The following is a 16,778-nucleotide window of genomic DNA, read 5'->3' as shown; positions in this document are numbered from 1 at the left end:
GCAAAAGCTAGGGCATCAGGACATAATGTGGATACGTGTGCATGCACTCACTTTTTAAGAAGTTAAACTGAAGTCTTGAGTCAAGCAACACACCAGAAACTGCTTTGTACAATATCAGATTAAGAATCTAGGATACTGCCTTCTTCTAAGATTATAAAAAGGTCACTTCAACACGCAGTGCTTTGATTTTAAGGCACATCTAATTGGTTCAAGTCCTGAACAGCCCTGCTACCTCAATTCACCATAATTATATGGTTTGTTCTAATACACAACAAATACAACTTGGCATATTACATAATATTTGTCAAGAGTGAAATACTGTTATCTTTGCTAGGACTGAATCCTGTCAGCTTTGCTCACTCGGTAGAAAAGACAAGCCACAGACACATGAGCATTTTTATATGTTTTATGATTGGGACGGATTAAACTCAGCCTCACAACAGAACTGAAATGATCACAGAAGGGAGAAAGCAAACTTCAGGGTGAAGTAATCTCTCATTTAACCTAATTCATATTTGTGCCATCTTTCTTCTCTCTTTCAGGATCCAAAAGGATGGAAAATAAAGCATGCATTTCCACAGTCTACTGGAGCTCTGCACAGCAAAGATATTAGGAGCCTACCGATTCTTCCTCTCCTTTCCTTCTTGTACCTTCTCTCATTTAATGCCCTCACACACAATATAGTATCATTTCAGCTAAACAGAATGTTCAACATACGGCTTTCTTTTATCATATCCAACTGTCACTTTGTAACACAGCTGAACCAGTTTTTGCAGCTCATAAAAAAGTACTGTTGAGAGAGGATCTATCTACAGTGGAGAGCCTCCAAGCCGCAGAGGAAAGATATTAACTGCCACACACTAGCCCTGTTCAGACACACATTGGGGAAGGGTGGTTAGCGCTAACCACTGTGAGAATCCCTGCTGAATATGAAGGTAACCATGGCCCGCAGCATGTAGCCTACCCATTCACTAACCACCATGGTTACCACTAAACTCTGCAGTCCTCCAGACAGGCTGCCATGCATCACAGTGACCACAGTAGAGGAAGCTGCTGAGGGTGGCCATTTTGGTGCTTTGTGCTACAGCAGCAGCCAGAAGTCATCTTGAGGCTTGGTGCCACAGCAGCTGTGGGCGATCATTTCATGGGGGTTGGGGGGGGTTCAGGTTTGGGGGCAGGTGTGCCATTTGAGGCAGGGATGACACTGCTTGGCCAGCTGCCAAGCGGGCAGAGATGTTTTCCCTTATTGCAGTGGACACAGGTGCTTGTGCCTGGGAGTGCTAAGTGCTCAAGGTTACTGTGCCAATAACAGTGGCATGGGACTGAGAGCATCATTTTTCCCCATGCTCTTCTCCAATTTTCATACAGTGGGCAGCCACAGACAGCGAGGAGGCTGGCTCTCAGTTGCCATGTCATGTGTTGCTAGGCAGATTGACCATGGAGATCTGGAGCGCTGGCAGGAGCAGCTGGGCTGATTTCGGCCGCTCTTGCTGTGAAGCTCTAAGGTAGCACTCGCAGGTAACCACAGAGGCCTGTTTGGACATCACACTAAGCCATGGTTAGGGCCACTAACCATGCGGCAGCAAGTAGTTAGTGAGCATGGTTAGTCCATGGTTAATAAACCACCAGGGTTGGGAAAAACACCGTTCAGACATCACACTAAGCCATCACGGTTAGCTCAAAAACGCTAAACATCGTGGTTTAGCATGATGTCTGAACAGTGCCACTCACAATTTACATCATCATTATCATCATCATCATCATATAAAAGGATATTTTCAAAATGTAAACCCATTAAAAAAACATTTAATTGTACCAAATGAAAACAATTCAATAACTCAACACACACTGCCTAAAAAAAGGTAACATGTATTAAATGGCAGTGGCAGAAGGCATATAACCAGACATGGTGAAGATCTCTGGAAATGCTGTCTCTGTTTCTCCACTTTTAATAAAGCAACTAAGTATTTTTACTACTGAAAGTGGTCCTGACTTGATCAGAACTTGTCTTTATCCACACCACTACTGCAAATGCTGAGAGCCAGTGTGGTGTAGTGGCTAGAGTGTTGGACAGTCAGGAGATCTGGGTTCTAGTCCCCACTCAGCCATGGAAGCTCATGGGGTGACTTTAGGCCCCCACAGGGTGGTTGTTGTGAGGATAAAATGGGGGAGGAGGAAGATTATGTATGCCGTCTTGGGTTCCTTAAGGAGGAAAAAAGGTGGGATATAAATGTAATAAATAAATAAGTAAGTAAATAAAATGCTGCCTTACCTTTATTCATGTCAATCAGTTGTTTCTTCTTCTGTTGCCGTTCCAGTTTCTCACGTTCCGCTTTCTCTTTTGCAAGCTTGGCTCTCTTAATCTTCTCCTCCATCTCTCTTCTCTTGTGGTTTTCCTTCAGTGCTTCCTGAATTAGGAATGTGAAACATAGGATTCTTCCATTACTGATGCACAACAAATTGAAGGAACTTTGTTTGTGTACAGACTTCATTTATGTTTTTAGTTGCCTGGAGAAAAATTCATGTCACCTTTGAAAGCACCGAGTGAATATCCATTTTCTTAAAAATAATAATAATACTAATAACACTGATGATGATGATGATGATGATAATAATAATAATAATACCACCATCCTTCTCCACCTTGCAGCCTATACATTTCTGAGTTACAAATTAGGCCAGGCCAGAGAGTTGGAAATTAAAGAAATACCTATGTTATAAAATTATTAAAGGATGACATCCCAAGCAGGTGAACAAGTCCCTTATCAAGTTTGGATAAACTAAAGCACTACATTTTAATTCCACTGTGCCCGCTCAACTCAATATTAATCTACTTTAGCAGGTGTCTAAAGTAAAGAAAATAATACGTAGCAATTCATACACGCCTTAGAATATATGCATCCTCTGAATCTTAACTGCTTTTAATGTAGAGACTTCGAAATGTACAGAGCTTCAGCTAAGGTGTTGCACAGAAATATAATAGATGAAATGAAATGAAAAATCTTTACAACGCAAATGTCTTTCTTCAAAAAGCTCTTACATTTGATAAAACATTAAACCAACAGAAACGTTTGGTGTCTTTTCAAAGGAAATCCTGTTGACATCAGTTAGTTTTCATCCAGAATGTGTCTAAGGGTGCAATCCTATGACACCTGTGCCCGATGCTCGTAAGCCTCTGAACTCAGAGGCTTACGAGCATCCAGGGCAGAGCGGAAGGAGCAGTGGAGGCAATCACTGCCTCTGCTGCTCCTCCCACTGTGCATTTTAGCTAGATGGGCCAGTTTGGTGTATTGGCTAGAGTGTCAGACTGGGAGTCAGGAGGTCCGGGTTCTAGTCCCCACTTGGCCATAGAAGTTCACGGGGTGACTCTGGACCAGTCACAGACTCTCATCCCAATCTACCTCACAGGGTTGTTGTTGCGAGGATAAAATGGAGAGGAGGAGGAGCATGTATGCTACCTTGGGCTCCTCAAGGAGGAAAAAAGGCAGCATATAAATGTAATTAATAAATAAAATAGCTTGGGCACTGCAGAGGGGGAGGGAAGCAGGGAAGGAAAGCCTGGGGATACAGTATAGCCCTCCCTGCTCTGCCCACAGGAACAGCCTCTTTACTCCCTCTCAGAGGTCACTTTTGCGACCTCTGAGAGGCAGCTGCGTGGTTCTCTCCATGTCGGCTGCAAGGGGAGGGGGCAGGGAGCACGGATTCCTGGACCCGAGGTTGGAGCGCTTATATCCAGGAATCTAAAATATCCTATGGCCTCCCAGACACTGTCTAGGGGCCATAGGATTGCTACCTCCTTATCTTACAACATAAGAACATATGAAGAGCCATGCAGGATCAGACTAAGGGCCCATCTAGTCCAGCATTCTGTTCACACAGTGGACAACCAGCTGTTGACTGGGAACCCACAAGCAGGGCATGAGCGCAACTGCACCCTCCCATCCATGTTCCCCAGCAAATGGTGTACATAGGCTCACTGCCTCTGGTACTGGAGGTACACATGGACATCAAGACTAGTAGCCATTGATAGCCTTTTCCTCCAAGAATTTGTCCAACTCCCTATTAAAGCCATCCAAATTGGCAGCCATCAGTACATTCTGTGGTAGCAAATCCCATAGTTTAACTATGCACTGTGTGAAGAAGTTCTTCCTTTCATCGATCCTGAATCTCCCACCAGTCAGCTTCATAGGATGACCCTGGGTTCTAGTATTTTGAGAAAGGGACCATACATAATTTTGTAGACTTCTATCATGTTTCCCCTTACCCTCCTTTTTTCCAAGCTAAACAATCCCAGCTGTTGTAACCTTCTCTCATAGGGGAGATGCTCCAGCCCCCTGATCATCTGAGTTGCCCTTTTCTGCATTTTTTTGAGGTCTACAATACCCTTTTTTAGGTGTGACCAGAACTGTACATAGTATTCCAAGTGTGGTCACACCATATATTTGTACAGGGCTAGTATGATATTGACAGTTTTATTCTCAGTTCTCTTTCTAATTATGCCTAACATTGAGTTTGCCTTTTTTTTTTTTTTTTTTTACAGCAGCCACTGGGTTGACATCTTCATTGAGCTATCCACCACAACCACAAGATCTGTTTCCTAGTTGGTCACCGCTAGCTCAGATCCCATCACCGTATATGTAAAGTTGGGATTTTTTGCCCCAACATACATCACTTTACACTTGCTTACATTGAACCGCATTTGCCATTTAGATGCCTATTCTCCCAGTTTGGAGAGATCCTTTTGGAGCTCTTTACAATCCCTTTATGTTTTAACCACCCTAAATAATTTGGTGTCATCCGCAAACTTAGCCACTTCACTGATCACTCCTAATTCCAGATAATTTATGAACAGGTCAAAAAGCACTGGTCTGAATACAGATCCCTGTGGGACCACGCTATTTACTTCCTTCCATTCGGAGAATTTACCATTTATTCCTACTCCATGCTTGCTGTTCTTTAATCAGTTACTGATCCATAAAAGGACCTGTCCTCTTATTCTGTGTCTGCTAAGTTTGCTCAAATTAACACAAACATTAATTTGAAATCAGAATACAAGTAATAGCCCTTGTGGGCCGCGGTGGCTTAGCGGTTAAGATGCTGAACTGCAGAACAGAAGGTCGGCAGGACAGCAGTTCGAGATCCGAGTGCTGCGTGACAGAGTGAGCTCCCGTCTTCAGTCCCAGCTTCTGCCAACCTAGCAGTTCGAAAGCAAGAAATTGCAAGTAGATAAATAGGTACTGCTTTGGTGGGAAAGGTAACAGCGTTCTGTGCACCTCGGTGTTCAGTCATGAACACATGACCACAGAAGCGTCTTCGGACAGTGCTGGCTCTTCGGCTTAGACATGGAGATGAGCACCACACCCTAGAGTCGCACACGACTGGTTGGGGACACCTTTACCTTTACCTTAATGTTTGTTGCCCACTACTGAGAAGAAATTCAAACTGGCTTCTGAAACTATGCAATATCTGTTGAATTTAGATAAATCTCAGGACACCTAAATCTTCTATAACCACCAACATTTATTAAGATGACCAATACATTCAACAACCACTCTCAGGCAAGAACTATCAAGCACTGCGGGAGCCTTTATTGATTTTACTTTAACATTTGCTAGATGAGAATTTCCTACAGTTCTCTTAAAGGAGCAATACACCACATGCCTGTATGTGCAGAAATGACCACATCTTTAGGAATTGGGCTGATAATCCTGACCAACCTCCTTCTCAACTCCTTTCAAACACTTATGTGCTTTTTGCTGAAAACCACTGCCTTTCATCTCCTGGAATTAAGCTTTTCTAAATGAACAAAAATGGCACATAAATACTCTTATGGTCTGGATCCTGCCAGGTGACTATTTTCCATTATCACACTGCAATTTCTTAACTTTCTTCTGAGAACTCATCTAACCTGGCTCAAACCACAGTTTCCTTGGTTTGAAGAAACCATACTGTCTGCTTAGAAACCTGAAGTTAAGACATTGTGGCATGGCAGGGAAGGAGAGAGAGGGAATAGAGAACACGTGAAGCCAAGATTCCAGTCTGCCCATGTACATAATGTCAGATACATTTGAAGCAAGCTCTGTGATTTACCTAGACCACTCAAGCCAACCATGGTGTGTGAAGTAAAAAGAGCCAGGCCTAGCATTCTAGAGTTTTGGGTCATATTGTGGAGCTGGAGGAAGATTAACAAACTGAAGCTAAATTAAATTAAAATAATGTTCAGCAGGCCTTGCAATCTTGGAATGATACAGTTTCATACACAGAGTTCAGCTTCTCTAGTCACAAACCTCTGGGGCCATATGATGCTTTTCCTGAACTTGGAATTTCCAATTACACTTTGGACATGGGACACTTTTCAACATTCCGTCACTGGGGACCACAGCAAAACTCTCTTTCCAAAACAGATTAGCTCCTGATCTTTGTGCCTTTGTAACCTCAACATTTTGACTGCTGTATGCGGGGCTTCCTTGATGACTGTTAGAAAGTTGGGCTAACTCAGAACATAGCAGCTGGCATTCAGACACAAAGTTATCTAATTCATTTTAATAACTTTTAATCCAGCAGTCAGCAAACAAAGGCTTTTGTGTCAGCTAACAATCAATCAAAACAATTAAACCACAAAAACAAACCAGCCCAGAAACATAACAAGTGCAACAAAATGAAACATTTTTGCTGTTTTCCAAATCAAACTTAATGTTCAACCTCTCTATGTTGAAAGTCTCACTAGGAGGATGCAAAGAGAGACAAGTCCCTGTTCCTCACTTCATCAGCTTTACTTCCAAAAGCTGTCACACCTATCTCCCCCGCCCCCTCCTCAAAGCCTGACAACAAAGGGTTGTTGCATCCAATGGTTTTCTTCCTATGGAGGAAGGTAACCACTGGATTCAGTCCAAAAAAACCCTGGGGGTCATCTGGTTTTTCATATTTTATTTTAATAATGGGCATTGAAATCATGCATCCTAAGTTATCCTGATTGGGATCACCATTAATAACCCTAAATTAACAACAAGACCCTTGAATCTACCTAACTTTCCTCTCCCCAGTTAATGCTTCAATGTCAATAATTCACCTAGAAATGTACACTGAAGATTGTAAATAACGCGGCAGATAACTTTGATAGAACAGTGCTGACATGCGTAACCCATGGTAACACAACAGGGTTCTAAAAAGTAATTGTTACATACTGTATACATTATAAACAAACAAAGCAAAGTTCTTGACCGGGGTGGGCAGGGGAAGAGTAACTTTCCATTCTACAGTTGGATAATTTATTCCAAAAGAGGGATAACTTTAGGCAGGCTGCTGTCTTGGAGGCTTTAAAAAAAGATATAGAAAATAGCTCCATCACCTTACATTAAGATTTCAACTATGTGGTGCCTTATAATGTGGCACAACAACATACATTCCTCACAGGATTGCTGAGCACCATCTTTACCACTGATATCACCCGGTAGTCACAAACATGCTGGATCTTTGGAAACTAGATCAAGAGAATGGGAGTCATGAAACATGAACACTAGTGAAAGCTAAGAGATGACAAGTTGTTGTTGTTATTATATTTATTTATACTCCGCCTTTTTCCCAGTACTGGGACACAAGGCGGCTTATAAAGATTAAAACATATACAATTAAAACATGAAAATATACAAAAGTTAAAATATAAAATTAAACAACAATATAATTAAAATTATATTAAAACATTAAAGCTGCATTTTAAAACAGCATTTTAGCAGTTTACCCTCAGGTTCCAACTAAGTCCCAAAGGCCTGCTGGAACAAGAATGTTTTAGTCTGCCTCCGAAACACATCAAGGAGGGAGCCATCCTAGCCTCCCTGGGAAGGGTGTTCCACAGCTGTGGGGCAGCCACCGAGAAGGCCTTCTCCCGGGTTCCCACCAAACATGCCAGTGACAGTGGTGAGACTGAGAGAAGGGCCTTTGGTGATTCAGGGGGACATTTTATAATGTACCGTATTTTGGGACCCATATTTTCATAAGCCAAAGTACCTTTTCATCATGATACTTTCATAACTAAAATTGCTAGACACCATACCATACCTTTAAACAAAAAAAGCAAATTCACAAAGACTCTCAGAGTTTGTGAGGCAGAGAATCTAAAACAGACTGACACAACAGAAAAAGAGTGGATGAAGATTCATTGTCCATTCAAATGTTTGCATCCTTTTTGCACTTGTTAGCTAGTAATTAGCCTTTGTCGTGTGTGTGCGCGCGCGCACACACACACTCTGAACTGATTCGCATGACATGGTGTGGCTTGTCATGGTTTATTTAACCCACAATGAGCTGAAATGCCCATGGGCGCCACTTTGCATATCCAACCCCCACTCAGGTGTTGTCATGTCGTACAAACCCAGAGAGCATGGGTTATGCGAGGGTTAACCAACTGTGGTCTGTTTAGGGTTATGCAAGGGTTGCTTCACATGACACAACACCTCCAAGTGGGGGTTGGATATGCAAAATGGCAGCTGCATGCACCCCACATGCACCACAGTCTCACCGTTGGTTAAATAACCCATGGTTGGCTGTCATGTCATGCAAAGAGTCCCACAATCTCCTATTTTGGCTTCTTATTCCCAAATCTTTTAAGCCGATTTTGTTGCTTCCTCCACAAAACACTTATTGCTTCAAATCACCTCTTTCAGCATTACTGAAAACTCAGTAAACAAATTATAACAAACAATTCATTCCATATCAACAACATTGGCTACTCCAAATTACTGACAAACAAGGTGAAAGCTACAAACACATGTACAGCATTTAGCAGGATGTTAGAGATGAGAGGAGCGTACATCAGACTTTAAGCATAGTCATCAGAAAAGTTCAACCATATCAGCCTGCCCACACTTTAAGATCAGCAAGAGGGGCCCTTCTCATTTGCTCACCTGTGAGAGCAGTTTAGGCAGGTGTCCACATGACAGAAGGCCTTTCTAAAAGGCCCTGAAAATTTACTTCTTTACTCTGGCCTTCCCCTGATTATGTGTTATCAGATTGGGTTGTAGTTGCACTAGTCTGTTGTAAGTTTTATTTTATGTTGTTGTTTGTTTGTTTTTAGAATGTTTGCTCTGTTGCTCTTTTTTATTGCATTTTTACTGTTTTTCTTGTTTTTATTACTGCATCTGTTTTTATTATGAGTTTTATTATTGTATGCTGCCTTGGGAGGGCTCTTGCTCTGAAGGAAGCCAAGAAAGATTTTAATTAATTAAATACATTTCACTTCTTCAATATATTTCATACATAATTAATACTGAACATTGGTAAGACACACTTCTATCTTTCTTTTTCAAGTGATGCCAAAGATGCTGTTGAAATCCCGGACCATTCTCTTGATGCAGTGAATGACTGAACCTCATCCCACATCTAAACAATCTTAACATGGATGTTTTGTTGGTCACTAAACTTCTTTTAAAGCCACCAAGAATCCAATATTGGGGGTACAAGCTTGTTCTGGATGGGGTTGCACTGTCTCTGAAGGATTGCATTCACAGAAGTACTTCTGGACCTGACATTGCTCCTGGAGGATCAGGTGGCTACTGTGGCAAGGATATTTGGCCGGTGCACCAGTTGTACCACTTCCTGGTGATGGCAGATCTGGCCATAGTGATCCATGTAACTGTCCATTAAGACTGTTCAGAAACTGCAACTAGTGCAAAATATGTCTTCCAGATTGCTTTTTGGTGCACACCTATTGTATCAATCTTGTACCAACTGCAATAGCTGCAAATGTATTTCTGGGCATAATTCACATACTGGTTCTAAATGGTTTGTGCCAGGGTAGATTAATGTCTGCTTTGGAGGCCCATGTCCCACCACGAAGAAAACCTAGGTTCATGGGAACATGGGACAGGGCCTTATCTATGGTAGTACCCCAATTGTGAAACTCTCTTCCTAAGGAGATTAGACTCACCCCTTCTTTGTTAAGTTTTAGTGAGACCATTAAAAAACTTTTTTGTTCCACATGGCTTTTGAGTGATTTTAAATGGTATAACTTGGTGATACTAAGTGCTTTCTCCGAAACAAGGTTATATTTTCTACTGACTGAAATTAAATGCATAGTAAATGACTTCAACTCCTGATCTTTTTCCAGACCCCCCCCCCTCCGAGCACCCTAAATTAGATAGCATTCTTCTATTATCTTTGGGAAATACTGCTAATATGGAAGTTTCAAAATCAGATGCTGTTCAGAATCCCTCATGGAGGAGTTTTAACTTAGGTTTGTTCTGAGATGCTAGTTCTAAAAGGGCAAGGATTTCTTATATATGAATGAGCAAAGTCACCTTCTATATGAATGAGCAAATTCACTCACCCTGCAATCTAAAAAGGTACAGTCCATAAGGAGATCCACCATGTGATGCTACTGATAACTTTGCCTTTATGTACAAATTAAGAATTGTTGTTTGTGTTAACAGTAGTGTCTGTTTGAAATCAGCTTGTTTAGACAACACAAACAAACTATGGTTTGGCAAGGCCTAGGCATAAGAACAAACTATGGTTATCTGGAAAGCAAAAGCAAAAGCTTCTGACGCCGGAAGAGGAGAGGGGAAGAGGGTAATGAGCCCAAGGTTCATTCATTAAACTATAGTAAATTTTATATCTGAAGATTCATTCATGTAGCACAAAACTAGAGTGTATGTGAATGCAGCCAGTTATCACAGATCCCACTGACATGAGGGGAAATTTTGTTCTCTTCTAGATGTTGCAGGGGCACAACCCCACAAAAGTTGTTCTAACTACCTTCAATGTTTCCTAAGTCTTTTTATATAGTGGCAGAAAACAAAGCTTGGGAACAGATAACAGAGACCTCTTGAGTAATATATTAGGGTGAGTTCATGCAGATGAGTACGTTATACTGAGGACTGCAGTAACATGTGCTGCATGTATGAATAAACTTATTACAAATCAAACACAACAGATAAGGCTTTTCTAAGACCCATACTTTTCATCACAGGCAGTTTATAATTTCATCACCAAGCCAGGATGTATCATACATGCCGATGTGAATCCTATTTATTTATTGTAACTCTATATCCCCTTTCTGGGACCAACCAAGATGCTTGACAAAACATTCAAGAGGAAGAAAGTTCCACCAACATGTGGAAATCAAAGAGGTCACCTCTTTTTTTAAATTGTTCTGTCTGAACTGGTATCACTGAGAGCACTTTCTTACTTCTAAAATAGAGGAGGAAGAAGAGATGACTCCCTAGACACAGAAGGTAGCAAAGTCAATTAGGGCCAAATCCTATGGCTAGGTGGCCATAGGACTGGTCAGTTCCCAGGAACCGACCTCGGAGCCCATGCTCTGAGGTCGGTTCTCAGAGAACCGATTTGCACCCCCTCCCGCACCGCCGTGTAGGCAGCGCAGATCGGCTCCACTCTCTGCGTTCGGAAGAGCAGCAGGGAGTGGGGGAAATGGGGCATTCCTGGGGGCAGGCTGGGGAGGTTGGACGTGCTGGTACGACACTTCCGATGTGTCATCCAGCCTCTGCACCCCACATTCCGAAGTCCCGCAGCTAGACAGCTGAAATCGACTCTCTAGCCGTGAAATCAGGGCAGCGGGAGCATGGAGGAGATGTGCTCCTCACCACTCCTCCCACCCTGCAGTGGATAGGCGGTCGTCTCCAGGTTTGGAGGTGACCATCTGTCCCCATAGGATTGCTCTCCTAGAGCCTTATAGGACAAAATTAAACTTTGACATGCCTAGAAAATAATAGGAAGAGCAGAGAATGATATGTTGTTGCAGTATGGAATATATTAGGTTCGGACTATGGCTTTGATCCAAATGTGCCTTTCCACTCACTAAATTTTACAGAGGATGGGGTGTGGTGAGTAACACTTAACAGGATCCATTTTCGCAGCAGCATTTACTGTAATATCAAGCTTGGCCTAAAATTGCATAGTATCTCATGAAAGTTTCTGTTCTCTACAGTGTAAATCTTCCCCTCTTCATTTTAAAGGTCTGTGCATGTGTGTGTGTGAATATAATTATCCTATAGCAAGAACATTTTCCTTTGTAAAGAAATAACTTTTAAAGAAACACGTGAAATCATGGATTACATTATAGAAAGGGAAATGGGAGATGCATGACATAGGCCAAATGAGCATGTTTGATGTAGCAGTTGTCTTCTGTGGGATTACATTAAAAAGAGATTATTAAAGTAGATGAAGTCTCCTGATAAATTTCCATTTTCTAGCCAGGATGCTAGGAGAAAAGGGTTTAAATGAAAAAGAAAAAGAAAAACAACACGTTTAGAGAGATGCAAGGAACCCTTTTCATGCGCGCGGGGGGGGGGAATAATAATGAACAAACAGAACGGCTTAAGTAGACAAGGTTGCTGAGGCTACAACACCAACTCATTTAAGAAAACAATTATATGTAATTGGGTAAGGGTGAGAAGGGATTAAAAACACTACAAAGTAGTGTGTGTGTGTTTGGGGGGGGGGCATTTGATGCCCCAAAAAGACAGCATTCTGACATGGTATCAGAATTTTATCTGCTCATTATATCAAATAAAGGTATTTCCTTAATGAAAAAAATAAATAAGATAACGACAGAGGCTGAAACAAAACTGAAATAAGCTTTAGTTCTTTGTGTAAAAATTAGCTGACAGCTGGTTTGAGTTTGGCCGAAGAAAGAACTGACTCTTTTGTTTGGGAAATTAGTTCCTTGAGATATACATTATCTTGTACAGCAGTAGCTGGCTGGAGTTAGAAGCAAGTTTCCATGCTCCTCCTTATTTCTACTAGGATTCACATAAGTAGCTATCTCACATTCAGAAGAGTTGGCTTTGCTGCTTAGCATCCCTAAGAAGATTAAAAAAAAAAAAAGCACTAATGAGTTTACTGCATACTATACATTTTTTCAGGTTTGTTAAGAGAATCTCTGAGATAAACTATTAGAAAGAAGAAAGAAACTGACTAATCTGGAAATCTCCTTGGATATTAAAGATGCAGTTGGTTACAAAGCAGTCATTCACTGCTAAATGAAGACTGGCTGTGGTCTCAAAAGCTTTCCATTAAATTTGCCTAACAACTGTGCTGGGGGCAGCTTCTGAAGTTTTAAGATGAGGAAAAATGTATTTCCTGTCATGGCTCATTACTACAATTAACTCTTGATTAATAGGAAGTTAATGTACAACATATGGAGGGCCAGAGTTCACAGTTTCTAGGCAGTTCTTCACCTAGTTCTGGTAGAAGATTGTTTTAAAAAATCTCTCCTTATGCAGCGAAATACACCTTTACCTCCTTGGACTGAATTACATATTCAAATCATTTCTTGTTTCAATGGCAAGTAAAACAAACAAACAAAAACTCAAAGTGGTATCCAAAGCAGCAAGCAAACGATGTACTTCCCAGTAGGTGGGTGTAAAAACAGAGACAAATCCTGTTTACACTCAGTCTTGAGGCTTGTGCAGAAGCATCAAGTTTGACATGGAACTTCTGAAAGATGCCATAAAGGATTCTGATTCCTGGCAAGCCAAGCTATTGTGATAAATTCAGTAGGGAAATGAGCTTCACTAACTGGCAGATAACTGCTAAGGCAGCAGCAATATGGCAAAGCAATTAAGCAGAGGTCTTAATGAGCTAAATATGGACTTAAAAAAACACACACAAGCCTGTTCAGACTTCGCATGGTTTTTTTTCTTCCAAAAAGTCAAAAGAACTAAAAACAGCTCAGATGATTAAATGAAAGACACCCAAACACAATATGGAAGCTGCCTATCCTTAAATGCTATGAATTCAACATTATTTCAACACAAAACTGTATTATCTGTTAAATGTATATAGTCAGCCCATAAGTGGTTCAGAGTGGAGAATTAGGATGAGCACCTGGGCTCTTACAAAAATAATAGGTATCTTCACTTTCCATTTGAGACAAATTTGAAGAGGGAAAACTATGCAAACATTTAAGTCGTTCAAAGATTCTGAAGAAATTGCAACTTTGAGGTAGTTTAGTTTGCTGTTACTTAGCATTATTTATTTAAAAGAAAGAAAAACAACACTTTCTTTCCAAGACAGCACAGATGCTGGCATCATGCCAGGTCAACAGGTTGGAAGATGAAAGAATTAGGATTCCATATTTAAGATTATTTTTAAAACCTAGCCCAGAGACAAGTAATGATCAAATGTAATGGCTACCATGCTGTTTGGTGGCTTCATTGCAGATTCTTCAAAGTTAGTTACTTGTGTATTATCTCACTTCTAGAAAGACCTCCAGCTTCAAACAGTTCGCAAAGAACACATGATAATTTTTCTCCAGTGTTGTGCAGTTGCCTTTGAAAGTCCCGTCAGTTGCTGCTGGAATTATTTATAAAAATATATCCACCATACAGATTGGAGACACTGACAACATAAAGTAGAAAAGACAAGTAATACTCTAATCACAAAGTGACTTCACTGTAATGAATGCTAAGGAGATCTGAGAGAAAACAGAAGAGAAAGGGAAATACTGATGCAACAAATTAATTAACAGATGTTAAGAATCAGTGACTAACCAGAACATCAATTCTATTCATAAGAAGTGTTTGCAGCATATATAATGCTTATGTGATTATCTACTTTTGAAAGAATGGATCCCAAACCAAATTTCTTAAAACTAGGAGAATACACGTTTTCCCCAATACATGTTTTCACCAAACTGGGTTTATTTAGAGAAAAGATTTACCACTAAAATGACTGAGTGGACATCACTTTATGGTGATTCTGCCACATAAAAATGAATGTGAAACTAATAATAATAATTCACACCAATTTGGGATACAACCATTAGAAAATTCTGTGCAAGCCCCACTGAAATGCATGACAATTGTACAAACTGTGTTCTTATTCAGTCTCTATTTTCAATGAAACCATGCAGGAGACATTATTGCATTGGCACTTCATTGTCCCCAGTCATTCTGGACATTTATCACTGAAAGCATGACAACAAGTCATTTTAATCAGTGAACAGATTTCCTTCACACAAAGCCACAACTGCAAACCATTGGTCTCTTGGCCTCCAGGCAGTAACCATTAAAAACCACGAGGGACATTGCCCCTGCCAAATGCCACTGCTTTTATTAGCGATTAGAGATGATATGCAAGGGAGATTTTCATTGCTGTAATAAAAAAAAAATCCTCACTTTTCTACTAGGCTAATAGGAGGCTCATACTGTGCTCTAGCCCCACCCATCTCTCAGATTTTAACTACATTTGTTTTAAGAGATGCTTCTTGCCTCCCCCCCCCCCAAATCCTTCTTTTGATAACTGCCACTGGAGGATTTGTAACACTAACTTTGACAACTTAGACAAGCCTCACTAACAAGGGATTTGGGAAGTTTAAAAATACATTGGATTGTGAGCTCTGTGGTGTTTTCCAATGATAAAGGTAATGCTTCAGACTTGATATCTTCCAGTAGGAATTTTTGTTGAAATGTGCCTCTCATTCTTAATCATTCTATTTTTATCATAGTCACCTACCAACCTTAGTACGAAAACCTTCAGATCATGTCATTTTCCAGAGACTCCTAACATTTGATAATTAAGCAAATAATGTTTATTGACTAGGGATGGGAAAACTAATGATGTTGAAGATCACTAGGACCCTCTGAACATCATCTCACTGCTCGTCTTGTGCCCGATTCCCGTTCGTGTTTGCTGTTCACTTTGCACAAATGGAGCAGAGGTTGCGCAAATTGAGCAGAGGTTGAATGGGATATTTGTGCAAATCTCCCCAAATTTGCACAAATTTCCTCTGCAGAATAAAGTGGGTCTGATTTGGTCTACTGCGGAAATTTGCTCAAATTAGAAAATCTGTACAAATTGAACTGGGAATTTGGGATGAGATGAATGTGAACATGTGTTCAGTGATTTGTGATTATTTTCGGCAGACACATGCTCGTACTCGCATTCAAAACTTTGAACGGGGTATGCTTGCATCTTTTGCAAGTAAAAATGAAATTCTCATACATCCCTATTGTTGACCAGGAATAGTTTAACATTAAATGAGTTTTACAGATGCATTGAACACTTGTTTCATATTGACCATTTTAGTTAGATGGAGGATCATCAATATTCATTCATTTATAAATAAAGAAATATGGTCCAAATGTCACTAGAAGAGTTGGACAGTAGTTAATAGTCCAATCTGAAAAAAATTTCACCTTGCAAGAGTCACAAGCAGGAAAGAAAAAAGGAAATGGCTAGATGGAATCACAGTAGTGCATAGCCAAGGAATCAGCCAGAAGATACTCCAGATAATTCCAGTGGAACAAGCTGGATTTCACCCCGCACGAAGCTGCGCTGACCAAGTGCTTTCACTAACAACCTATATAGAAGCAGGATATCAGGCGAAGCAAAAAACATCAGTTGCTTTTATAGATTTAAGTGCAGCATATGATACAGTGTGGAGACATGGACTACTTTATAAATTAATACAAGTAACCTCATGCTGAAAAACTACCTGACTTAGGCTTGCTGGAAGAACTTTCTCTGTGACTATAGGAGAGGATACTAGCGTCCCTAAAATTTTAAACAACAGACTACCACAAGGTTCGGTTCTTGCACCTCTCCTTTTCAATCTATACATAGCTGACATACCACACACAAAGTCGAAGTTTGGCTACATGGATGATTGGGCTAAAGCCACACAACATAAATCCTTTGAGACAACTGAAGATGTCCTCTCTTCTGACCTAGACATACTGGATAAATATTTCTGTAAGTGGAGGTTACAGCCCAATCCAACAAAGACAGAAGTAACATGCTTCCACCTTTGTAAGAGATCA

At 40.7% G+C, this 16,778-nt stretch overlaps 1 protein-coding gene across 11 annotated transcripts in view; it reads right to left on the bottom strand.

The window, feature by feature from the left end:
• The window catches only part of DIAPH2 (diaphanous related formin 2), a 503,126-nt gene that overhangs the window by 168,040 nt on the left and 318,308 nt on the right, over positions 1 to 16,778 (bottom strand). For 10 of the 11 annotated variants that reach the window (XR_014784817.1, XR_014784816.1, XM_084813816.1 and 7 more), the window contains one exon: positions 2,273 to 2,408. Coding sequence is in view for 8 of the 11 variants with exons in the window: in XM_084813816.1 (XP_084669942.1) it covers positions 2,273 to 2,408 (136 nt within the window). In the remaining 3 variants the exon portion in view is untranslated. Of the gene's footprint in view, positions 1 to 2,272; positions 2,409 to 16,778 lie in introns of those variants that run through there. The other variant, XR_014784813.1, reaches the window with a different exon arrangement.

The sequence above is a fragment of the Heloderma suspectum genome, chromosome 9 (genome assembly GCF_057233095.1).
Source record: "Heloderma suspectum isolate Gila_16-S chromosome 9, 16-S_ref, whole genome shotgun sequence".
NCBI lineage: Eukaryota > Metazoa > Chordata > Lepidosauria > Squamata > Helodermatidae > Heloderma > Heloderma suspectum.
The sequence above is the reverse complement of the archived record's forward strand: the minus strand, read 5'-3'. Positions and strand labels throughout refer to the sequence as shown.